Source organism: Pinus tabuliformis, chromosome 5_2, assembly GCF_031772625.1.
Source record: "Pinus tabuliformis cultivar Carrire ecotype Pingquan chromosome 5_2, CPIR1, whole genome shotgun sequence".
NCBI lineage: Eukaryota > Viridiplantae > Streptophyta > Pinopsida > Pinales > Pinaceae > Pinus > Pinus tabuliformis.
The window spans coordinates 182,401,393-182,428,100 of NC_142306.1; the positions used below are offsets into that span (position 1 = coordinate 182,401,393).

At 41.3% G+C, this 26,708-nt stretch overlaps 2 protein-coding genes across 7 annotated transcripts in view; both read right to left on the minus strand.

Moving 5' to 3' along the window:
- The window catches only part of LOC149158149 (uncharacterized), a 167,471-nt gene that overhangs the window by 30,963 nt on the left and 109,800 nt on the right, over positions 1–26,708 (minus strand). The gene's annotated exons all lie outside the window — the stretch shown is intronic.
- On the minus strand, positions 13,108–15,160 carry LOC149158150 (uncharacterized). Its single transcript, XM_089437710.1, has 2 exons — positions 14,135–15,160; positions 13,108–14,017 (listed from the first exon to the last, which is right to left on the minus strand). The coding sequence occupies exons 1-2, from the start codon at positions 15,087–15,089 to the stop codon at positions 13,365–13,367; spliced, it is 1,608 nt and encodes a 535-aa protein (XP_089293836.1). The 5' UTR covers positions 15,090–15,160; the 3' UTR covers positions 13,108–13,364.

A 26,708-nucleotide genomic window follows, 5' to 3' on the forward strand; every position in this document is an offset into this window, starting at 1 on the left:
ACCTGATCTCAAGAAGAACCTGGTGTCCATTTCAGCAATGGAAGTCAAAGGTTTCAAGGTGGCATTCATCAATGGAAAGGTACGTGTTTGAAAAAGGAATTTTCAAGATGCTTTTCCTCTTGGGTCCAGGGTTGGAAATTTGTATCAAGTTGCAAGAAGTCCATTAGGAACCATGTCAGTTGACACATCTCTTCTATAGCACCGAAGGTCTGCTTATTATGGGGCCCTACCCGATGTGAGTCAGATGGTGACAGGAATGCCTAAATTCAAGAAGAGCATGGAGGTACATGTTTGATATGTACTGGAGGAAAACTTACAAGGGGACCATTCCCCTTATGTAGCAAGTCCACAGATTTGGAACAACCCAAGGGGTTTGAGATTCATGATCGGGAATCTCATGTATGCAAGTGGAAGAAAGCTCTCTATGATTTAAAGCAAGCACCCCGAGCTTGGTGTGAAAGGATTGATAGCTATCTGATGAAGCTGAGATTCACTAAGAGTGAAGCCGATCCAAACCATTGCTTTAAGGTTGTGGATGATAGACCTCTCATACTGGTACCTTATGTGGACGATCTCTTTCTGGCAGGTATGTACCCTCTCATTTACAAAAGTAAGAGGGGCTTGGATTCTGGATTTGGAATGGTGAACTGCAAGCCCGTGACTACCTCGATGAAGCCTAACTTTAAGAAGTTATGCAATAGTGATGCCGGACCTGATTTGGGAAAGGCCTCCGAGTTTCATAAACTCATACTAGCATTGATGTTCTTGGTAAACTCCTGTCCGGATATATGTTTTGCAGTTAGCATGTTGAGCTCATATATGGTTGAGCCTCACTGAATTGGTGCCAAGAATCATTTGAGATATCTTCAGGGAACAATCTCTCATGGATCGAGATACACTGCCGGAAATGTGAAGTTGCATGATTATTCTGATGTTGATTTGGCAGGCAGTGTGGAGGATCGCAAGAGAACTTCTAGGTGATGGTTCTCTTTTGGTTCTGCTTTGATATCATGGATGAGCAAGAAGCATAAGTCAATTGCTTTGAGCACCACTGAGGCCGAATACATAGTTACAAGTATGACCTCATGTGAAGCTGCCTAGTTGATGAAGCTCTTCAGTGAGTTGTTTGGACATGCGCTGGATACCATCGTGATCTTCTGTGACAACCAAAGGGGGATTCGATTGTTGAGGAATCATGTGTTCAATGATCGCTCCAAGCATATAGACATCAGGTAGCACTTTATCTGGGATATCGTACATCGAGGAGCAAGAAGGCTCCATCGCATTGGGACTAATGTGCAGGTCTCCGATTTTCTTTTGAAGCCCCTGGGAAAGGTCAAATTCTTGACTTTCCAAAAACGACTAGGAGTTGTGGAGAGACTCTCTCCTAAGGGTCCTGTATGATATGGACATTGAGCTCCGGGAGCTCCAAGGGGCTTGCAGGTACATCTTGGAGCGATGAGCAACCATAGGGTGAGTGGTTTAAACTTTAGCCTTACCCTAGTGGTCTGCTATGTAAGCAAGATGAGTGGTTCATCCTTCTCTTGCTGAGACACAATCATAGGGTGAGTGGTTTAGCCTTCCTCTAGTGATTTGTTATGTACAAGGTGAGTGGTTCAGCCTTCCCCTGGCATACCCCAGGCGACATGTAAGCAAGATGAGTGGTTCATCCTTCTCCAGCTGAGACATCCTACCCATGTAGTTTGGGACTCATGGGAAGTACCTCTCATCTGGCCAATGAGTAGGGAAATGAGGATACAGACCATAGTAGTACTGATGGACGCATCGTGTTACTACCGTACTCCCTATGCTAGGATGATATCGATCTAGAATCAATTGGAACTGACTTCAGGTCAGTAAGAGTGATATAACTCACTCTCTTTTGAAACTGATTTGGGATCAGTAAGAGCGGTATGACACACACTCTATTTGGAACTGATTTCAAATCAGTAAGAGTGGTATGAGACACTCTATTTGGAACTGATTTCGGATCAATGAGAGTGGTATGACACACTCTCTATTTGGAACTGACTTCGGATCAGTAAGAGTGGTATGACACACTCTCTATTTGGAACTGACTTCGGGACAGTAAGAGTGGTATGAGACTCTCTTTTATATGGGACTGACTTCAGGTCAGTAGAGGATGGTATGATACATTCTCAATCACTTCTTCTTCTTCATAGTTCAGCAGAGCAGAGTAGTGCAGGGCACTAATGGCAGAGATAGTACAGTCTGGCAGATGGATTAACAGATGGAGTTCTTCCTAGTTGAGAGGGAGTGTTAAAATTGGCAACTACGGCCAAACTCCATGTGTATCTAATTATTCATGGAAGCTGATATTTTTCTTGGATTCCTCTCGTCGAGAGGTATAGGATTGATCTAAAGATCATCCAATTCTGACAAGTATTCATGGAGATATGAATTTATTTGTGTTATGTGACAATTCGTGAAGGTCGGCCAGCAACCAAATTACCCCCACTTGTCCTCCACGTTTTAGTATAAATAGAGGTGCCTTGCAAGTCATTTTAGACTCACCTCTTGTGATCTCCTCTCCACTGTTTTGGGTTTTAGCGGAAGGGGAAGTCCCCAAGAGGATACGTTGTCCTAAGAATAGGTTTGCCATGCCCTAAACTGCAATTCTGAAAGGGACTATGACACAGTCAAACAAGGGACTAGGACACAGTCAAACGAGGGACTGGAACGCATTAAAACAATGATGTATATGCTGGTTGCAATAGCCCTAAACGCTGAGATGAAGAAGCCCTACTTATAGTTAAGTAGAAGCCCAAACATTGTCCTAAATGAGGGATGCCCTAACTATTGTTCTACTTCAAATACAATCAGGAAGGACAGATCCTATCACTGTTATGAAGGTATCCTAACACCTTAACACTATCATGGAGGATCTATCCTACCCTAGCCGCATTAAGGAAGTAAACACAGACATCTGGCTACTGCCCTAACCCTAAACGCAGTCTCCTAGCTGCAGTACTTAAGGTTACTCTAGGCCACAATCCATGAGGGTATATACGCAACAAGAAGGGACACTTATACATAGCAATAATATGTTGTCCTAGGTTGCATTCTTTAAGGGTTTGGATGCAGCAAGGGGAGGCCCTTGAAAAGCCCTAACCACAGTCTTATCGAGTGTCACAAGCTGGTGCCTTAAACGCAGTCAAGGAAGAGATGTATACACAATCCATGGAGGGATCTAAGCCGCAGTTAGGGAGGGTGCTATAAGCAACTCAAGGTGGCTCCAAACAGCAATATTTAAATGTGCACTAGGACGCAGTCATTAAAGGCCTCAATCCGCAGTTGAGGAGCACTGTTCGAGGTAGCCCTTACTCGCTATTTTCAGGAGGAAAGCAATTGGTTGTTGTCCTAAAAGAAGCCTTGCACAATCATCTAGCCACTTGCTGTAGGTGACAACATGGTTATGTTTTGGTATGATATGCTAGGCATAAGTATCCTATGAAGAGAAGCTATGGGGTTGTTGTTTTAAGGTTGAAAGGATCATTGCATGAATGAGACCTGTTGGAAGAATAGATTGCTACAGCCAGCTTCTTTGCTAGGTTGCAAGCCATAGCAAGCAGCTAAGGTTGTTCCATGGGAATAGTGCAGCATAGTATGATGGGTGCAGCATGGTGCAGCACAGTGATGATTAGTGCAACATGATGAGATGCATCATAGGCGATGGGTGTAGCATAGTGATGATTAGTGCAGCATGATGAGATGCAGCATAGGTGATGGGTGCAGCATGATGATGAGGTGCAGCTCAGTGATGGGTACAACATGGTGATGGAATCACCCAAGTTCAGATCTTCTCCCTCATGTGTCATCTTCTTAGAGAAGATCTCTACTCTTATTTTGTCAAGTCAAAATGTTGACTTCTAATGTCTATGTACTATCTCTCTCTCTATGTTGAACTATTGAAGAACATAAGAAGAATTGATCAGGGGCTCCCTCACATTGGGGTTTGTCCCTGGCTAGCGCCACATCTTGTGTCCTCTTGTCTTGGCTTGTTTTCTGCGATTTATGTTTATGTTTTATCTACATTTTACTATCATGCTAAATGTGATTGCTAATTTGGAATTGATACTGAGCTAATATGGAAAATTGAAGTAAATTTGCTCTCAGCATAGAACATACCTGAAATTCATTGCCATCCAATGTAGGGAAGTACATCCTCCCTATTGTCCTCTGCAACTCATAGCTCAGCGTGCCCTGTCCTCCATAACCCTTGCTCTTCTCATTCTTCTTGAGCTTGCAAAAATCTCTAAAAGAGAGTGCTCCCCTGAAGTCTGCACCCATGGACTGCCATTCTCTATAGTGTTCTCCCATCTGTGAAGGGTCTTCAGTCCCTGTTGGTTCAACCTGCGCCACAGGCACGAAAGAGGGCAGTATAGCTCGAGTTGGCCCACTCGCTGATGCAGGTTGTGTTGTAGGTGAAGGGTGATCGAATTGTTGAGAGGCCCCAAAAGTTTCCCCAAATAAGAATCCCCTAGGGGTGGTTCTCTCCTGGTTCTGCATTTTAATCTCCTCTAGCATCTCCTTCTGTCTTTTTGCTAGAACATTCAAATCCTTCAAGAAGTTGTCAAAAGCAATCTCCTCCCTGCTCTTGGGCTCTCCCATATCTTCCTCTGCTACTACTGCCTTCTCCCTATCCTCCGTCTCTGGAGCGATCTCCGGTTCTCTTTCTTTGCTTCGGTACCTCTGCCTCCTGTATGTAATATTTTGTTGGTCCCCTTTGTTAGTTTTTGGTAGAGCATCAGAAGTGCTCTAACCTTGAAGATTGATGGAGAGGCTAAGGCACATGAGTTCTAAAGAACCCAAAAACCGTTTGGTGAAATTCCACCCGAATTGTATTTTATTAAAATAATTAATATTTTTAATGGGGTCCCTAAGTCTAAACTTAGGAAAATTAAAATATTAATGGGTATTAATCAAAATATGGGTGAGAATGATCTAGAAGGCGGATCAAGTCATGTTTTAATCTTAGTCGTTGATTAGAGACTTAATCTCGACCGTTGAAGACTCAACAGGAAAAGTATAAAATGGAGGCTTGGGGTTCATTTGGAGACACACACGGAGCGATTGAGGAAATCGATTTTCTAAGGTGAGAAGTTCTCAGAAGGAAAATCGATTGGAGAGATCTTGCAACTGAGAGTCAGTGAGAATCCGGGAGGACTTTCCTGAGAATACAAACAGAGAGGCGAAGAGAACTAGCAGAGAAGAAAAGCTCCCTGTCACGCAGAAGCCAAAACTTCCAGGAATAGCTAGCACTGTCGGAACAGTTGGGAAAGCTGACACAGAGGGTAGAAGAGGTGACACAGAAATAGCCGGGGTTACCCAATCTTGTGTCGGATCAGCCGGAATTATGCCAGGTGAAGTGAGATAAAACTCACTCAGATTTTCTGCCAGAATTTTCTCTATAAAGGATTGCTAGATGCGCATCCTAGAGTTGTATTCAAGTATTTCTCCTACATAATAATAAACCCTTAGAACTGTTGCACCGGTTTTCCCACATTGGGTTTTTCTGGGGGCTATTGTGTCCAAAAATAAGTGTGTCCTATGTATCTTGTTCTTTGCTCTATTTTCTATTTCATGAGATCAAATATTTAATTAGTATAGGCTGCAGAAGTAATTCGCTTCAGTATTCAGAAGAATAACTTGTTGAATGTATTAAAAATCAAGTAGGTGAAGTGGATTCAGATTTGCTGCAATAGGGGTTCCTTGGACTAGGAATTTTCACATGGTATTAGAGCATTGATTTTGAAACAGAAAGAGAAGATCTAGTGCTCAGCAGTGAGGCCGAAAGCTGCATTTGCCACCTATTAGAATCCCCGTCAAGGGATTGCGCAGTCCTTGCCAAGAAGCGGAGATTCCGAGGAAATCTCTCTCTGACAGAGTCGACAGAGAGGTACGATTTACGGTTTGTGAGCTTGCAGAGGCAGAGGGAGTGACGCAAAGCCTTAATGCAGTGCTTGAAGGGTGCAGTTTTTGACAGGGTAGAAATCCGCCAGAAAAGAGCGAAGACACATAGAAGGGGAATTTTCTCCTCAAACAACTTCCAGCCAAGGAGTTCGAAACTTCACTTGCGGAACAACAGCGGAGAGGGGCAGATCTATAAGCTCTAGCAGGGAGTGTGTAGGCTAGTCTAGTGTTGTGCAGAGGAGAGAGGAGGTCATTGACATTTGGAAGAGATAGCAACCGCATCTCCAGGAGGGAGGTGGGGAGATTTAGAGTTGTAGTTCGAAAGAGCTACAGATGGGCAGCATCCTTGAGGAGTCCACCTCTTGGATCAATTCCTTGCTACAAGAGCCCAAGGATTCAATAGTGGCAAGATGGACTTAGTGTTAGATGATGCAATGGATTGTTTGGAGGTCAGACGCAGTAGTCGGAGATGAGAGACTGATTAGAACAGAGCAAGGTTGGCAGCAATGCAGATGGCACAGTGCAAAAGTCAGTAGCAGCGTAGAAGATTCAGAGGGTCAGAGACTAGTAGCAGTCAAATTCCAACATTCATGGTATTATGTTGAACACAGTTAAGCTCAGTTAATTTTGGATGTTTTTCAGTTGCTTCTCTCAGCGACTGAGTTGCAATACAAATGCAATGTTAGTAGTAGCAATGTTAGCAGCATAGAAGATGCATCATTTGAGAGGGAGTTTTAATACAGATGCAGCAGTGGCAGTGGTAGTGTCATGGGCAGCAGTACAATAGCAGCAACAGCAGTGTAGAAAGGAGGTGCTTAAAAAACAGAGCAGCATGCAGGTGGACATTGTTGCTAGAGCACTTTCCTCGCTAAGATGGAGTTTTAGTTTTTGGTAGCATCGAAAGTGCTCTAGCCTTGAAAATTGGTGGAGAGGCTATGGCACATGAGTTCTAAAAAACCCAGAAACCGTTTGGTGAAATTCCACCCGAATTGTATTTTATTAAAATAATTAATATTTTTAATGGGGTCCCTACGTCTAAACCTAGGAAAATTAAAATATTAATGGATATTCATCAAAATATGGGTGAAAATGATCTAGAAGGCGGATGAAGTCATGTTTTAATCTTAGCCGTTGATCAGAGACTTAATATCGGCCGTTGAAGACTCAACACGAAAAGTATAAAATGGAGGCTTGGGGTTCATTTGGAAACACACGCATAGAGATTGAAGAAATCAATTTTCTGAGGTGAGAAGCTCTTGGGAGGAAAATCAAATGGGGATATCTTGCAGCTGAGGGGCAGTGAGAATCCAGGAGAAGGACTTTCCAGAGAATATAGACAGAGAGGCAGAGAGAGACAATAGAGTAGAAAATTTGCCTGTCACATAGAAGTCGGAACTGCCAGGAACAACCGGAATTGACGGGAACTGTCGGAACAGCCGGGAAAGCTGACGCAGAGGGTAGAAGAGGTGACGCAGAGATAGCCGGGGTTAGCCAATCTTGTGCCAAATCAGCCGAAATTCTGTCGAGTGAAGTGAGGTAAAACTCACTCAGATTTTTCGCCAATGTTTTCTCTGTAAATGATTGGTAGATGAGCATCCTAGAGTTGTATTAAGATATTTCTCCTTCACAATAATAAACCATTACAAATGCTACACCGGTTTTCCCGCATTGGATTGTTCTGGGGACTATTGTGTCCAAAAATAAGTGTCCTATGTACCTTGTTCTTTGCTCTATTTTCTCTTTCATGAGATGAAATATTTAATTAGTGTAGGCTGCAAAAGTAATTTTCTTCAGTATTCAGAAGAATAACTTGAATGTATTAAAATTCAAGTACGTGAAGTAGATTCAGAGTTGTTGCAGTCGCAGTTCCTTGGACTAGGAATTTTCACGCTCTTCTCTCATAGGAGAAACTCCCCACAGCTGAGCCAAGACCTAGGCTTTGATACCACTATAATGTCCCAAACAGGAAATTAAGTGATAAACAAAGCAAGCAAACAATCCAACAATAAAAAATGTGAAATACACATCAGGCACCCATGAAAACGCTGGAAATAGAGAACTACTGAGCCATTTTATTAAATTATCAAGGGAAAATATAATGGTAAATGGAATGGTGCACTTGGGCTTGTCTCTAAGGAAAAGCGTGACAATACCCAGGTGATAAAATGATGATCTGAAGGCTGCCCAACTGTTGCACTAGAACTGAACTGCGCTACCCAAAAATTGTGTTGTCTACTGGAACCAAAAGGTTGGAATCGCTGCTTCCTGTGCTCAGAAAAATTATAAAACTTCAACTCCCGGGTCCTCAGCCAAAACCCACCAAAACCTAGGAAGGGTTTGGCCTAGTTCAGAGTTCTAAAATTCGATCCCTAAGGAGCCCGACCTCTCCTGCAACAGGTAAACTCGACCTGCTTGAGTGAAGCTAGAAGAACTCCCAAAAACTACCCCAAATCACTAGGATGAGTCCTCTTATGAATTTCATTCCTTCCCAACTGTGATTCTGATGCTTTGGCTCTTTCCCTCAAGACCCACGTGATTCCCAGACTGGCCCTCTGCGTTGTCCTCCAAGGCTGGAATTCAAACTGCCTGTTTGCTACACTCGCTCCAAAAATCCTCCCAAGTTCTGACCCAATGATGTCCTTCGAATCTCCTGGTTCCTTTGGCTAATGGCTAGCCCAATGAATCTCTATCCTCAACTGCGTGTTACCTATCTGCTGGCCCAAAAATATGCACTATTGGATGATGACTGAATGGGCTTGTTAGCTCTGCTATGTAGTTGTGCATTTGGAGGACCAAAATACTAGCATGGCCGTGTGTTTTTTGCAAGCAGGGAGTTCGCAGCAGTCTGTTTTCTCCTCCCATTTTTCTTATACTCCCATAGCCCTCGCCACCTCCATTTTCCTTCAAGTCCAAGCATTAGCCCCTTTTCCATCAAGCCCCTTGACACTAAGGTTTTGAACCCATATAACCGCGCGCCTCCAAAGCAAACGCTATCCGCCAATCCGATGCTTTCCCTGTCACATCAGTCACACAAAACATGTGCGTTAAACCCCGCCGTCTCCACCTCCCGATCCAATGATATTCGCTCCTCCCGATCCCGTAAGCTGCCCGCACATTAACCCGCGGGGAAAGCGGTTTCCCTCCCGTCACGTCCACCACGCGTCGCCCACTGACTCGCATCGCTTCCCGGCGTACGATTACCACTCACCTCTGAAAGCGGTGCGATATACCGCTTACCGCCCATCGTACCGCCCCCGCTCGTTATCGCCCGTGCTACTCTTCCGCCCGATAGCTGTCGGATCTGTCTGCCCGCGATCCAATGGCTCACGGTTTTCCATTCCTGTTTCCGTCTGATACCCTCTGCAAAACGATCTCCGTCATTCATCTATTGGATCCAAAGGCTGATATTTGTTCCCGTCTTGCCCATGCCCCCGCCATACTGTCTGTGCCACCCTTGACTGTTCTATGCTGCCGAAGGACGAAGGCGATCATCTACCAGCACTCTGCGCAGTTAATCTTCAACTATTGCATTCAACGCATTGTACACCCGAGAGAAAGAAGGACGACGCCAAAGAAGAAACTTACATTCAACAGTTAAGGAATTCCATCCTTTACGACACTTCACCTGCTCGAGGAGTACAACAGAGTACCAGAGAATGTCAAATTCATTCATTGAAGCAGCAGATCGTAGCAGAGGCCCATTTTAGATAGTTAATGTGGTTGGTAGTCCATTATGACCCCTCCATGCATAGAATAGCAGAGCATTTTTGTAATCAACCTCTATATATACCCAGAACACAGATGTAATGAGGGTTGATGGTTGTTGTTTTGATGTAAGGTTCAACTTCTGGAGACTGTAACTACTGTGATACTTGCAGCGTCTGGTCTTCATTTTTAGCTAATACAAGCTTCTTTTGCTGTTAATTGCTCACTTTCCATTTCTGCTCTGTTCTAGGTTGTGCCTGTTATGCATTTGTTCATGTGCTCTTGATTTTTAGCATTAGAGGGGCTGTCATCCCACCTCTGTGTTGAAGTCTAGTATGTATCATTGAATGTGTTATGCAAGTTTCTGTTCACTTAATGCCAGAGAGCTGTCATCCTGTCTGTGCATTAGGAAATAGATTTGCAGACCTCTTTACTGGTTGTAACCGGCCATCACATGGTCTTGTGCATCTGCTGGTGTGGTCAGTATTCTCCATGTTCACTTAATCCTCAAACTGTGAGTAATTGGTGGTCTAAAGCCTTGTAGTCTAGGGGTGTTCACCCATGTCTGGAGTTAAGCATAGTAGAAGTGGTTATCTATCTTGAATATGCATCATTCCCTCCATTCATCCATATCCAACAATTTGTTGAGTTTGTAATGTTCCCGAGCATCTCTGAGATACAACCTAGGAGAGTTTCTTGGGGTGATAACATTAATTGGCGTTGTTGCCGAGGAGAGGAGATTGAAGCTTAGCTTCCCTGGGAGACGACACAGTTCCAGATTTTGATGATATACAAAGTATGGGCACATTTCTAGTTGTAATCATCTATCTAGCAACTCCACTGGAGGAAGACCAACCTTTGGCGACTCCACATTGCAGTTCTGGCTCGGTTTGTGAGGCATACTCGAAGAAATCCTCAGAAATCACTAGCTAAACCAGTGCCTGACCCTGAGAAGATTGTCAAATCGAAGAAAACATCACAGAAAGGAGCATCAGGATCAGGTAAGCCTAAGAAACCTTATGTATCTCTCCAAGAGAAGGTTATAACTGAAAATATACAATTTAAAGATATTTAGCCTAGTGTTGCTAGTGAGAAATTTCCTTCAGAGAGTCATACAGGTCCTGGTTCATTTAGTTCCCCTTTGGATCTCAGTCCAAAGAAAGTTTCCCGTACAGTCCATCATATTCCCTTGTCTCTGTCATCCATTGCATTTTCCTATACTACTCAATTTGCTAGTGTCCTTCCACATACCCCAGTCATGGCAGGCCAGCAAGCACCTACGAAGATAGAAAGAATTGTAGCTGCCAGGTATGGACCTCTGGTCTTGCCTGTTCCTTTGAACGCTATGCCTGCAGGAGAATATTAGAAATATATGCCCAAGTTCACTGGCACAATGGGAGTAACTGCTGAAGAACACCTTGAGTCTTTTTATAGCTCTGCAGATAACCTAGATATTAGTGAAGATGATGTATGGATGAGAGTTTTTGTCCAGAGCCTTGATGGTGAGCCTAGGAAGTGGTTCAGAGAATTGCCCCATAGATCCATAATAGATATTGAAGCATTGGATGATGCATTTTTGAAGCAATGGAGAGATAGAAAGGATCTACTCTATTACCATACTGAGTTTGGAAACCTAAAGAGGGAAAATGGGGATCATTGCCTGATTTTAATAAAAGGTTCAATTGTATGTATAGTAAGATACCAGCTGAGGTAAAGCCTACCCCCACCTCTGCCAAACTTACTTATGCCAATTCTTTTGACTCTGATTTCTGCCTATTGTTGAGAGAAAGAAGATGTGCCACTCTAGCCGACATGCAGGATGCAGCACTAAAGGTGGAATCCAATATTATGGCTGCAAAAAAGCTAAAAAGTCATGCTGATAGAAGGAGGCAGAGAAGTGAGGCTTCTTTTTCCTCTGCTTCATCTTCAGAACCCAAATTAGACAAAATGACTAAGATGATAGAGTCATTGGCTACTGAAATATCTAAGCTGAAGGTTGAGCAGAATTCAGGAAAGACAAGGCAACAAAACACATTTGCTCCAAGAAATCCAAATCCATTCAGAAGAGCAAATGAACAGTTGTTCAGAGGGGAAAAGAACCAAATGAATAACAGAAAGTTAAAGCTCCTTTTCAAAATGTAGTCATGGAGGAGGAACAATTTGAAAAAGAGGATGAAATTCATTGCATGGAAGATAAAGGCAGTGCTGCCTTTTTTACATTGGCTGCATATGAAGAATCACTGCTGCAGGACCAAATAAGTCAAGAATGGGACAGAGAGGCTGTTCTACAGACTAGTGAACAACAAAGATACGATCTGAGGTCAAATGCAAAAAATTTCAAGGAGAATCCTGCCCAAATAGCTGTTGTCCAAACAAAGTCACAGAATATCAGGCAGAGAAGACCAGCAGCTGATCCAGTCATCCTCAAAGCTCCAGTTCAAGAGGTAAGAGGTTCTGATAAGTTACCTTCCTCTTTCAACTTTGAGTCAGAAGTCCAGAAGTTAAAAATATCTATGCCTCTGGTAGAGTTGGTAAAGAGTGAAGTATTTAGAAAGCCTATCCTTGAAGCTCTTGAGCTGGAAACCACACAAACCTCCACTGACTCTGTCAATTTGCAAGATGACAAGCCTGCAGTTGTGCTTAGCCCTATGATCGAACCTGCTGATAATAATTCTCCATCATTTTATGTCTCCTTGACCATTCATGACAAAATCCTCCACAATTTCCTGCTAGACACGAGGGCCAGCCACAATTTGATGCCTAAAGCTGTCATGGAAGAGTTAGGCCTTGACATCACTAGACCATATCGTGATTTATTCTCTTTTGATTCAAGGAAAGTGAAATTCCTAGGATTAATCAAAGACCTGGCCATTACCCTAACTCAGCTGCCCATGAAGGGTATGATGATGGATATTGAGGTAGCAGATGTCCCTCCCAAGTTTGGCATACTGCTGTCTAGGGGATGGATTAAGAGACTAGGTGGGACATTACAAAATGATCTATCTTATGCCACTGTCCCAGTTTTTGGAGGAGAAAGCAGGAGATTGTACAGAGAAGCACAGTTGGCATACATCATCAGTGATGAGAAGAATCCTACTAATCATCCCATTTATGCTGTGGACACTGACTTTGGAGCATGAATTCTCCAAATTGAAGAATCCCAAAAGGCCTCAATGTAGCTCAAGAAACCAAAAAATCAGGCTGAGAAAGAGCCAGGAAGTCAGGTTTGGGAGATGTTCTTTGATGGAGCATGTTCCAGGGAAACTGCAGGAGCAGGGGTGGTGTTGGTATCTCCAAAACAAGAAATCACCCATCTATCTTTCAAGTTGGCTTTTCAAGTCACAAACAATGTTTTACAAAATGGACTCGGATTCGGACTCGGCCGAGGATCGACTCGGAAACGGCAATGACTCGGCCGGCTCGATTTCAATGACTCGGTCGTTGTAAAAAATACATTAAATATTTATTTTTTTTATAAAAAAACATAATTTTAAATATTTTAAACATAATTTTAAAGATTTTCATTCAAGTTTCCAAACACACAACATTATAATATACATGGAAGACAACATATGATCAAAGTAGGCTCATGAACCAATCCATTATATCAAAATGGTACGGTGTACCCAATGGCAATAGTAAATACATAGTCAACTGTAGTCTGTCATACATGATCAAAGACTCAAGAGTCAAAACAAAATACAAATAACCAAGGAGGCTAGTAGCTACTGGCTACTGCCAGAGGAGCCAAGATCATCTCGACCAATCTCTGGATCATCATCATCAGAGCCAGACAAGGGGCCCCATGGCTCCTCCTCATCATCATCGTCTCCAACTGCAACTGTAGAAGTGGTGCCAGTACCAGTACCACTAGGCTGTGCAGCAGATGCAAGCTGAGATAGAGTACAAATGCGGCTGCGCTTCTGTCGTGGCTGAGCAGAGGAAGGCGAAGCACCTACAACTGGAGTCCTACTAGCTGGCTGTGAGACTGAGGCTGGTGGATTGGGATCTGCATTCAACTGAACACGCTGCAGTGGATCTCCAACATCAATTTCATCAAGATCCTCATCAGGATCAAACTCTGGTAGACGACTCTCCACTACCCAATCTGATGTTGGATCAATGTCTTCCAACACAATGGGATCTGAATCAGGTCTTTTGTTCAGCAATTGGTTCCGTCTGAGCCGAAGGTTGTATTGGACAAAAACTAGATCATTCAACCGTTTTTGCTCCAAACGGTTTCTCTTCTTTGTGTGAATCCTCTCAAAGACAGACCAATTGCGCTCACACCCAGATGCACTGCAAGTTTGACTCAAAATACGAATTGCAAACCTTTGCAATTCAGGGCACTGGCCACCAAAGGCCTCCCACCATTGTGCTGCAAAAAACATAGGAGTGTAATGAATTATGAGTTAGATGAAGGCTGAAGCTCAACAAAATTACAAATTATATCTAACTTGAAATTGAGAAATTGAAAATTGAAAATTTTGTTTACCTGGCTCATCTGCTTCTCTTGCAATCTTTGCTAGGTTCTTCCCAAAGGTACCTGTTGCATTGCTGAAGGATGTGACCTGCTGATGTATCAGTAGCTGATCAGACTCCGATGGGACCATGCGCTCAATGCAATCAACCAGTCCATCTCTGACCTCCCCCCTCAAAGCTCCTGACTCCTTAGCTTTATAATGATACCGTGGGTTCAAAAAATACCCAGCTGCATGTATAGGGCGATGGAGTTGATTGTTCCATCTTTCATCAATGATTGCCCAAATGGGCCCATACTTTGCCACTCTATCCTTGTATGCTGCCTTTATTTGCTCCTTTGCTTGATCCATAGCCTCATAAATGAAGCCCATAGCCAACCTTTCCCCATCCACCAACCGCAACACCTTAACTAGTGGCTCAGCAACCTTCACAATCTCTGTTGCCTTTCTCCAAAAAGTTTCATCATGGACTTTCCTTCTCAATTCTCTGCCTTCTGGTTTGTTAGACCAACTGCTATTATTCCAATCATCACTGGAAAACATCTTTTGCAAGTTTCTATGTTGGGAAAGCATAGATTGCAATGTCAAAAAATGTGTAGCAAATCTAGTGATGGCAGGCCTAATAATATCCTTGCCTCCAGTGTGTTTCCTCATGACACTCAAAACCAGTGTATGATTGTAGATAAATTTTGTTATGCTTTTGGCATTATCTACAGTGTTTCTGACCCAATCTAATTTCCCAATATCCTCAAGCATGAGGTCTATGCAATGTGCAGCGCATGGGGTCCAAAAGATGGTCTTGTGTTTTTCCTCTAACAGTCTACCAGCAAGAACATAGTTAGAGGCATTGTCTGTGATGATTTGAACAACATTAGCCACCCCCACACCCTGAATAACCTCATCCAATAGCTGAAACAACAAGTGGCCATCTTTTACCTTATCAGATGCATCAACTGATTTTAAAAACATGGTTCCCTGTGGGCAGAAGACAAGAAAGTTTATGATGGTACGGTTTCTTTGATCAGTCCATCCATCTGACATGATGGTACACTCTGTTCTTGCCCATGATTCCTTGAAATCTTGCAAATACTCATTAATTGATGTAATTTCTTTCTGCAAACGAAACCCCCTTAGCTCTTGCATAGTAGGGCCTTTGAAGCCTTTTCCAGCAGCATGTATGGCCTCAAACATAGGCTCATAATATGGTGAACGAGCAGCATTAAAGGGGATATCAGCATCATACCACCATCTAGCTATGTAGTCACAAGCAGTCTCCCTCAATTCTTTCTTCCAATGGTCATCTAAAGTGGGCTGAGAAAGACCTTTACTAACTTCAGGACCATGTGCATCTGATGGAGAGGAGCCTGAGTGAGTGAAAAAACTTTTGATAGTCCCATCACCCTTCATTCTACCCTTTCCCTTATCTTGAACAGAAGCAAAAGAGGGAGGAACATAACGGAAAGGGTTTGATGCATCAGTTTGAGGGATAGAGGAAGAACCCTCAAACTCATAGTGGGGGTTGGCAGCCATCATTCTTTGTATCTCCCTCTTCCTCCCAATTTCAGCCTGTATCTCTTTTTGCCTAGTCTTTTCTTCTTGAAATTTTTCAAAGCTTTCCAACAAAGTCTTTCTAATCTCCCCAATTTCGGGGGATTTACATGCAGTAATATTGCCTTTAATCCCTGCCAAGTGTTGTTTCAGCCTATGAATCCCCCCAGGACCTGACTTAATTTTCCTATGGCAAAACTTGCAACACATCTCATCATCAACCATTTCAACATATGCCCAAGCAGCATCTTTTGCTCTAGGTGCCATTTTTTGACTAGGAAAACAATCTGAAAATGAAAAATAAAAATAAAAATTGATTCAATGTTCATTTATTTGACTAAAAACACTCTCTAAGCTATCTTTATATGCACCTAAAATTTAATAAGTAAAAACAGATTTATAGAGGTGGAAAAAAATACCTCCAGGCACAAACTGCCTCCTCAAACTTGCTCCAAAAATCAGCTCCTCAATGCTGCTCCAAATGGCTGCCCAAGAAGCTCCTCACTCCAGCTACAATGCTCCTCCAAGACTCCTCACTGCTGCTCCAAAACAAGCTCAAGAACTGCTCACTAACTCTCAAAGAAGACTCTCACTCAAATGCATAAGACTGCTGTGAGTGAAATGAGAGCATTTGGCTGTCTTAAATAGAGTTTGGGAGGGGGAAATGGACCCCAAATGCATTTAACAAATCACAATAACCTTTTCATGTCCACAAACCCTAACTAACTCAGCTCCAAATCAGCAAAAAAGTATTTTTTTTTTGGTTAAATCGCTGCCCAGCCGATCTGCTATGACTCAGCCGTTTTTTGACGGGACCCGGCCGGGTTGACCGGGTCAGCTATGACCCGGCCGAGTCATTGGCTGACTCGGCCGGGTCATAGCTGACCCGGTCAACCGAGCCGGGTCAAAGGCCGTTTCAAATTTTTTTTTAATAACTCGGAACGAAACGGCCGTTTCCGTTTCGGTACGGCCGTTTCGTAAAACACTGGTCACAAACAACATAGCAGAATATGAGGCTCTGATATTGGGCCTCAACACAACCAAAAACAGAGGAATCAGGAACCTAAAAGTGTTTGGAGATGCTGATTTGATCATTCAGCAAATAAACAAAATGTTTCAAGCAAAGCACCCAAGGCTGAAAGCATACAGAGATGAGATATGGAGACTCAAAGATTCCTTTGATAATTTATGTATTTCATATATCTCTAGAGCCAAAAATCAGCTTGCTGATTCCCTTGCTGTGTCTACTAGCCTGTTTATCCCTCCCATGCCTCCCAGACTAGTGTATGAAGTCCAAATGAAATATAGACCATCCTTGCCTGATAATGTCCAGCACTGGAAATTTTTTGAAGATGATGGTGAAATAAATAGGTTTCTGCAAGTCATTGATGAATTTTCTAAAATGCAAATTGACCAAGAAAATGAAGCCTTAGAAGAAAGCGCCCAAGTTCAGCTTAGAAATAAAATTGGTAAAGATAGCATTGTCCAACTTCCCAGCAATCGCATACCTAAGGGCCTAGTTCCATTAGAAAAGTTGTTTGACCAGAATGATGTGCCTTATAAGGCTACCCAAAAAGAAGATCAATCTACAGTCTGTAAGCATGACATAGGGAGTTCAGGGCAGCCTAGATACATAAATCTTTCTTCTCATCTATCCGCTGACCAAAGTTCTGAATACTACAATTTAATGAAACAATTTACTGATGTCTTTGCCTGGGAATATAGTGCCCTGAAAACTTATGACAGAAAGATCATCCAGCATAAAATCCCTCTAGAGAAAGACACCATACCTTTCAAACAGAAGCTGAGACCAATAAATCCTTTGCTCCTTCCTCTGATTGAAAAAGAAATTAAAAAGTTGTTGGCTGCCAAAATCATAGTCCCTCTCAGATATTCAAAATGGGTAGCCAACTTGGTGGTAGTGAGGAAGAAAAGTGGAGAAATTAGACTGTGTGTTGATTTCAAAAACTTAAACAAATGCTCTAAGAAAGACAACTATCCTCTACCCAAGATGGAGCATTTGCTGCAAAAATTCTCAGGAGCCAAAGTAATGTCTTTCCTGAATGGATTTTCAGGCTATAACTAGATTGTTGTATATCTAGATGATCAAGAAAACACTACATTCACCACTCCTTGGGGCACTTTTATGTATTATAAGATGCTTTTTGGGTTGATGAATGTTGGAGCTACCTTTCAGAGAGCTATGGATATAGCATTTGTGGGAGAAAAGGATAAGTTTGTCCTTATCTACCTCGATGACATAACAGTACACTCCAGCAGCCATCAAAACTGTTTGTAGCATTTGAAAAAAGTGTTCCTGAAGTGCATAAGGTTTGGGATTTCAGTCAATCCTAAAAAATCACAATTTGCTTTAGAAGAAGGCAAGCTGTTAGGACATGTTGTTTCTGCTACAGGTGTCTGGATTAACCTAGAAAGAGTAAAAGCAATACAGTTCCTGTCTGTCCCGAGATCAAAGAAGGACATCCAATCCTTTCTAGGCAAGATTAATTTTGTGAGGAGGTTCATACCAAATTTTGCAGAACTGGTGAAGCATATTACCTCCATGTTGAAGAAGGGGTCGGAAATCAAATGGTCTGATGCAGCTAGAAAATCCTTTGAGTCCATTAAAAAAGCTATTATGGAGGCTCCCACTTTAATCAGTCCAGATTACAGCAAGGAGTTCCATATATTTTCTTTTGCCTCTGAAGACACCATTGCAACAGTTTTATTGCAAGCAGATGAAGAAGGTTTAGAGCATCTGGTGGCATTTTTCAGCAAAACATTAAGGGATGTTGAGCTGAGGTATGATATTATAAAGAAACAAGCATATGCACTTTATGAGAGATTTTTCAGCGTAAATCACATAGAATATCATTTGTCGACGCGTTTCGAACCAACTAGTGTGGTTCATCGTCAGGACAAGTTGAAGAAACAGATCCAGCTTAGCATGTTAAATAGTCAGAGCAGAGTCTCCAACGGCTACTTCGACCAACGGCTAATTTTGATCTTGGGACAAGGGTCAAATTAATATTATTATTACTATTATTTATTTGTTTATTTATTATTATTAATATTATTATTATTCGATTTTTAATAAATAAAATAATTCTAATTGGTGTTAATGGTTAGTTAGAAAACTAATTCATTTATTTATTTAATAATTATTAATTATAATATTAGGTTGTTAATAAAAGTTAGTTAGAATTAATAAAAATATAGGAATGAGGTAACTTAAAAATAAAAATAATTGGAACGAGGTAAAAATAATAATAATAATAATAATAATAATAATAAAATAATAAAAAATAAAAATTAATTAATTAATTAAAAAATATAAAATAAAATTAAAAATAAATAAATTATTATTCATTTTATTTACTTATTATTTATCATTATTATTATTTATTTTATTTATTTATTTAATGGTTAGTTTTCTAACTAACCATTAATTGGTGTTAATGGTTAGTTAGAAAACTAATTCATTTATTTATTTAATTAAAGATAATAATAGGTTGTTAATAAAAGTTAGTTAGAATTAATAGGAATGAGGTAACTTAAAAAATAAAAATAATTGGAACGAGGTAAAAATAAATAAATAAATAATAAATAATAATAATAATAATAAATAAATAATAAATAATAATAATAAAAATAAAAATAAATAAATAAAAATATTAATGTATGTAAATTAAATAAGCCGGTTATAAAAGGTACTAAAATAAATAAATAAATAAAAATAAAAATAAAATAGTTAATTAAAATAATAATAATAATAATAATTAAAAAAATAATAATAATAATAAAAATTAATAATAATTTATTTATTATTAAGCATATGCACTTGTCAAGTCTTTGAAAGCTTTCAGTGTTTACATCCTGCATTCCAAGATAATTGCATATGTACCCTCTGCTACAATAAAAGATGTCTTAACACAACCTGATATTGATGGAAGAAGGGCTAAATGGATTGCAAAGTTGATCGAATTCAATATAGAATTGAAGCCCACTAAGCTAGTCAGAGGTCAGGGTCTTGCCAGACTATTGGCTGAAGAAAATTGCAGAATATTGGACATAAATCTCATAAGCACTGATGCAGAAAGAGGGCAAACAGAATAAGAGGAAGCAGTTGAACCAGAGAGAAAGCAGTCGGTGGCAGAAAATCTAGCTTCTTGTGATTGGTATTCTGAAATAGTGAAATTCTTGCTGAAGCTAGAAATCTCTCCAGGCTTAAGCACAAGTCAAGCCAGAACTATTAAGCTTAGGGCAGCTAAATATTACATTAATAAAAATCTGCTCTATTGGAGGGATCCATCTGGAATGCTTTTGAGGTGTCTAGACAAAGAACAGTCAATGGAAGTTATGCAGCAGTTTCATTCCAGCATGTGTGGAGGGCACCATTATTGGAAAACTACAGCCCACAAGATCCTCAGAGCTCGGTACTATTGGCCCTCTTTATTTTCTGATGTATTTTCATTTGTTAAATCTTGTGACAGGTGCCAAAGATTTGAAGGGAAACAACAATTGAAGTCCCTGCCCTTAAAACCAATACATGCAAAAGGACCTTTTCAGCAGTGGGGCTTGGATTTCATTGGAGAGATCAATCCACATTCCAGTGGCCAGCACAGATGGATATTAGTAGCCACTGATTATTTTACTAAGTGGATTGAAGCAATCCCTACCAGAAAGGCTGATCATAATGTCGTCATCAAGTTTTTGACTAAAAATATCTTCACCCAGTTTGGATGTCCACATAAAATAATCATAGACAATGCAGCAGCCTTCAGAGCAAAAGAATTGGTGGATATGTGCAATTCAATGGGCATTAAACTGGTTCATTCCACCTCATATTATCCTCAAGGCAATGGTCTAGCAGAATCCTCTAATAAAAGCCTGATAAGGATAATTAAGAAGCTGTTGGAAGACAATAAAAAGAATTGGGATTCCAAGCTCAGGTATGCACTATGGGCTGACAGAGTAACCACCAAGAAATCCACAGGGAATTCTCCTTTCAAGCTGGTATATGGTACTGAAGCTGTATTCCCAATTCAGTTAACTCTCCCTGTGGCAAAATTCCTTCAAGAAGAGCAGAATGAAGAAGAAGGCATGGCACAAAGGATCACTGATTTGGTAGAGGTACATCAAATCCAAGAACAGTTGGTTGAAAAGGCTACAACGCATCAGAAAAATATCAAGGATGCTTTTGACAGGAAGACAAAGACAGATAATTTTCAGGTTGAAGACTTGGTTCTGAAGTGGGATGCACTGAAAGAGAAAAGAGGCAACCATGGGAGGTTTGATGCTTTCTAGACAGGGCCTTTTATTATTTCTCAGATCCAAGGGAACAATACCTTCCTGCTGAAAAGTATGGGAGGAGAAACAGTTTTTGACAGCCCAGTTAATGGGCGTTTTCTGAAAATTTATGTGGTTTAAGGTCTTTTGGCCTTAAAATTGTAAATATTTGATTTTATCAGTCTTAGTGTAAGTTCAATCAGACTCCATGCTCAATGGAACACTAGGAATTTTGCTAATGTGTTTTCATCGGAAAGGCATTGATCTGTAGGTTATTGAGACCTCACAGGGAGGATCTCATCCCCAGAAGGAGCCAGTATTAGCTCTGCTATGTACTTGTGCGTTTGGAGGACCAAAATACTAGCATGGCCGTGTGTTTTTTGCAAGCAGGGAGTTCGCAGCAGTCTGTTTTCTCCTTCTCCTTCGTTTTTCTTATACTCCCATAGCCCTCGCCACCTCCGTTTTCCTTCAAGGCCAGGCATTAGCCCCTTTTCCGTCAAGCCCCTCAGCGCTAAGGTTTTAAACCCATATAACCGCGCGCCTCCAAAACAAACGCTATCTGCCAATCCGGTGCTTTCCCTGTCACATCAGTCACACAAAACATGTGCATTAAACACCGTCGTCCAATTGTCCACCTCTCGATCCAACAGTATTCGCTCATCCCGATCCCGTAAGCTGCCCGCACATTAACCCGCGGGGAAAGTAGTTTCCCTCCCGTCACGTCCGCCACGCGTCGCCCGCTGACTTGCATCACTCCCCCGCATACGATTACCGCTCACCTCTGAAAGCGGTGCGATATATACCGCTTAACGCCCATCGTACCGCCCCCGCTCGTTATCGCCCGTGCTACTCTTCCGCCCGATAGTCGTCGGATCTGTATGCACGCAATCCGATGGCTCACGGTTGTCCATTCCTGTTTCCGCCTGATACCCTCTGCAAAATGATCTTCGTCGTTCATCTGTTGGATCCAACGGCTGATATTTGTTCCCGTCTTGCCCATGCCCCCGCCATACTGTCCGTGCCACCCTTGACTGTTCTGTGCTGACGAAGGACGAAGGCGATCATCTACTAGCACTCTGCGCAGTTAATCTTCAACTACTGCATTCAACGCATTGTACACCCAAGAGAAAGAAGGACGACACCAAAGAAGAAACTTACATTCAACAGTTAAGGAATTCCATCCTTTACGACACTTCACATGCTCGAAGAGTACAACAGAGTACCAGAGAATGTCAAATTCATTCATTGAAGCAGCAGATCGTAGCAGAGGCCCATTTTAGATAGTTAATGTGGCTGGTAGTCCATTATGACCCCCCCACGCATAGAATAGAAGAGCATTTTTGTAATCAACCTCTACATATACCTAAAAGACAGATGTAATGAGGGTTGATGGTTGTTGTTTTGATGTAAGGTTCAACTTCTGGAGACTGTAACTACTGTGATACTTGCAGCGTCTGGTCTTCATTTTCAGCTAATACAAGCTTCTTTCGTTGTTAATTGCTCACTTTCCTTTTCTGCTCTGTTCTAGGTTGTGCTTGTTATGCATTTGTTCATGTGCTCTTGATTTTTAGCATTAGAGGGGCTGTCATCCCACCTCTGTGTTGAAGTCTAGTATGTATCATTGAATGCGTTATGCAAGTTTCTGTTCACTTAATGCCAGAGAGCTGTCATCCTGTCTGTGCATTAGGAAATAGATTTGCAGACCTCTTTACTGGTTGCAGCTGGCCATCACATGGTCTTGTGCATCTGCTGGTGTGGTCAGTATTCTCCATGTTCACTTAATCCTCAAACTATGAGTAATTGGTGGTCTAAAGCCTTGTAGTCTGGGGGTGTTCACCCATGTCTGGAGTTAAGCATAGTAGAAGTGGTTATCTGGCTTGAATATGCATCATTCCTTCCATTCATCCATATCCAACAATTTGTTGAGTTTGTAATGTTCCCGAGCATCTTTGAGATACCACCTAGGAGAGCTTCTTGGGGTGATAACAGGGTTGGCTATGAATACTGCCTGGTGCTCCTCAAGATGCTATGAAACTACCTTCCTAGGATGACACTCGTAGTCCCCCGAAGGTAGGGTTCAATCTCCCACTTGAGAGATTCGTGGTTGAACAACCAGTTGACTCAATTAAGCAGCTCAAGCAAACAGTCAAGTGATTTTCGATATGCAAGAATGAATGATTCCCCAAGTGAGGAGCTCTTCCTCCTTATGACTTCATGGGCCTCCCTTTGCCTCATGTGGGCCCCTCCAACAGCTATATGAATTCCCTCCAAGGCAATTCAAATTGCCCAATACATTGTCCCACATGGGTGGCCCCCACCTTCCACTAGCAAAATAATCTGGCCATATGTCTCCTAAGTTCCTAAGTCGAAACTACTTGGTTCCTTTTCCTTAGAAAAATTGTACAAAATTGTGAAGAGACAAAACCTATTACAAATTCTTTTGGGAAGGGACATGACATTTGCCTCCAATTGGCTTAACACATATATATATATGGTGTGCCAGTTGGTCCAAGGCCCAAATTAGGTTTGTCTCATTCATTGAGACATAGGAGGGCTTGCACCATCTTCAGTACCCTCAAAATTAGAGTAAAGAGAAAGATTCAACCACATTGAGACCCATGAGACACAGCTTGTGCCCCAAACCATATGTGGGGTTCCACACGATGATTTGCACTAAAACAAAGGGGCCAACCCCTCCATTATGATTGTAGAGGGCCGAGGCCCTCTAAATCACACATGGCACCATTTGGCCTCAATGCTTTCCCTCTGGAGGCCTATGCATGAATGACGTCAGCATCTCGACCCTCTTTCAGTAGATTTTATCATTTGTTACATTGGTTACTAGGTCGGTTTGTGACCTAGAGGTGTTTTTAGCCCATCACTTTATGATTTATAGGCTTGTAGGTTAAATTAGAGTTAGTAGGACACATATATATTAGATATCATTCATTTGATCTCTCATCATCACTCACCTGGGATTTTGGCCTCCTTAGAGAGACTTGCAATTGCTCTTTTCTTGGATTCTTTGATGATTGGATGCATTTCAATATTTGGAGCTGATTTTTAGACATCTTTTGGAGCTATTCTTGGCATAATGGATGGAATCTCTTGCTAATTTTCTTGTAAGTGCTTTGTTGTTGGAGATATTTATTTTCATGTCTAATGTATGGAATGAGTAATTCTAATTTATGCTAAATTGTGCCCTAAATTTTGATAAGTATCAATTGAATGCATGTAAGAAGAAAATCACATGCATTATAAATACATGACATTGTAAGAATTATCCTAAGTGGTGAAACTCTTTGTAGTTCTTCCCATAAACTCCATTATTACTTGAGTGGCTAAATGGTTGAAATCGGTGCTAGGGCATAAATTTTCATCCTCATTAAGAGAAAAATTTGCTTATCTTTGACATCCACGATTCCATATACCCAAGGGACAAGGAACTAGTCCAAATCTTTGGTGATCATTCTAAATTTTTATCCATTTTCTCTCTCCTTAAAATTTGGCCCTTTCAACAATAGAGGAGAACCTAGGGCTTGGTGTGAATTTCTAATGAAGAGGAGTTTTGGAGGTTTGAGAGCCTAAACACCAAGTTGACTCGATTTGCCACAAAATCTCCGAGTTTGGTGGGCATCCACTCAAATTAGTCCATAAATTCTCTTGGCCTAGGTGTTTTCCCTAAGAGGGAAACCCTAGTCTTCATTCTCTCAACTTAAGGACTTCTTTGAGGGTTTTATGAGCCTTGGATCAGTTGGTTATCATTATAAGAAACCCGTTCCTTCTCATCTTGACCTTGAGAACACCTATTATCATCGAAAACTTCAAAACCCTTGTTGGAAATACTGAGGGGGGGGGGTGAATCAATATTTCTTTTCAATTGTTATTTTTACCAGTTAGATCACTTATATTTAGAACACAAAAATGAACAATAAGAATAAATGCTTTTATTAATTTCTTCTTTACAATAAATCAAGTACAATATATGTAGGGCTCCAACCCTAGATGAAGACACCGATCTTCAATCTCCCAGACTCCAACCTGTAATATGCCAAGCACCGCCTTGGACTACTTCCAAGGCTCCAAACTTGTCAATTTTGAGGCACCAACCTCAAGGGCTCCAACCCTATATTTGGTTCAGGCTTCGACCTGGTTTCTTGAGGACTCTGATCCTCTAGGGCTCCGACTTGGTTTCTTGTGGACTCTGATCCTCTAGGGCTCCAACCCTATCCTCCAAGGCACCAACCTTGTCTTTTCAATTCTCCAACCTCTTGGGCTCCAACCCTCACTTTACTTCGTCAAAATGTATTTGGTTATACTTCACAACTCCCAATGTCTTCTTCAACGGGCCCTGTCAATCTTCGCTTAGTCTTCACTTTGGTCTCCATGTTGCATCATCAACAACAACCTTGATCTCTTAGAAGGTGTCACCACTGCGCTTCATCGTCACCCAAATAAAATTCTCCAAGGTCACATCATGAGGACCTTCAACAATGCATCATGATCTCCAAGGGTGCCTTCAAGATAAACTTCTACAAGTCTTCAACAATGCTTAAATAAGCTGCCCGAGATACTCTCCAAGGTTAAGTTACTTTAGCAAATTTTCAATGGTCTAAATAATGCTCCAAAAGATGCAAAGATTGTTCACAAGGGAGCAGCTCCAAAACTGAGATCAAGGCTATCAAGGTTGCCTTTCAATTTTGCTTCAAAAAATCTGCTCTAAAGTTTCTTCAGGTTTACTCAAGGTCAGATCCAAAACTGCCTCAAAAACTGCTTTCAAAGTGCTGATCAAGACTGCCCAAGATATCCCATAGAAGGCTGATCCAAAAATGTTGATCCAACCTGCTTCAAAATTGCTCCAAGAATTTTCAACAATGCTTCAGTGATGCTCCATGGATGTCTTTAAGTCTGCTCATGAAAGGCTGCTCCAGGAGTCCTCAACTCAGCTACAAACTCAGCTTTCAGACGATCTTAACTTAGTTCTAAGAAGCCAATTCCAATGCAAAATCACTGCTTCAATAGTGCTCTTTAAAAGTCTGCTATACTCTGTTCCAAAAGTGTCTTCAAATGATGCTAAAATACTGTCCTTAAAAGCTTCAAATGATGCCAAAAAAAAAAAAACTGATCTTTTAATGTCACAAGGAGGCTCAAGATGATGGCCTCAAGTTCTGATAGAAAGATGTTCTAAATATGCTTCACAAAAGATACAGAAGTTGCTCCAAAACAGTGTAATAAAACCAGGTCTGAAGCTATGGTTCAAGGTCCATTCTCGGCTGCTCCACGGTTTGTTTATGACTGTTTAAGGTCTACTCAGAACTACCAGTCTCCTCAAACCTCAATCCCAACACAGGTCGAATTGAAGTCTCTATCCACAATCCTATGCACAGGTCTGAGGTGCCAAATCATAGATCTGAATTACAGAGTTAAACAATATGAGAGATCCAAAACAGAATTTGTCCAACAAAAGTTATCTTCAATTTTTGTCCTCCTACTTATTTAGTACCTCAGATCCGAATTAGTTTTTTTTCTATACTTGACCCAATTTTTTTGTGTCTTGGAATAATGAACACAAATTTATATTTATAGTAGTTTACTGTTTGACCATAGTTTGAAGGGACACAACTGTTGAAGGGGCACGTGTGCTCATGTGAGCCTACTTAAGTCGGATGCCAGACTTGGTTAATTTTAACATATGTGATTTTCAAAAATTAATATCTTTATAATGGCAGGGAGTTAGGAGACAAGTTTGTG

What these genes read in the sequence shown, in the direction of transcription:
- LOC149158150 (XM_089437710.1), bottom strand. Translation starts at nt 15,089, where the DNA reads ATGTTTTTAAAATCAGTTGATGCATCTGATAAGGTAAAAGATGGCCAC. An exon ending in AAGAGAAGCAGATGAGCCAG is followed by an intron (nt 14,018 to 14,134) that starts GTAAACAAAATT and finishes TGTTTTTTGCAG; the next exon opens with CACAATGGTGGGAGGCCTTT.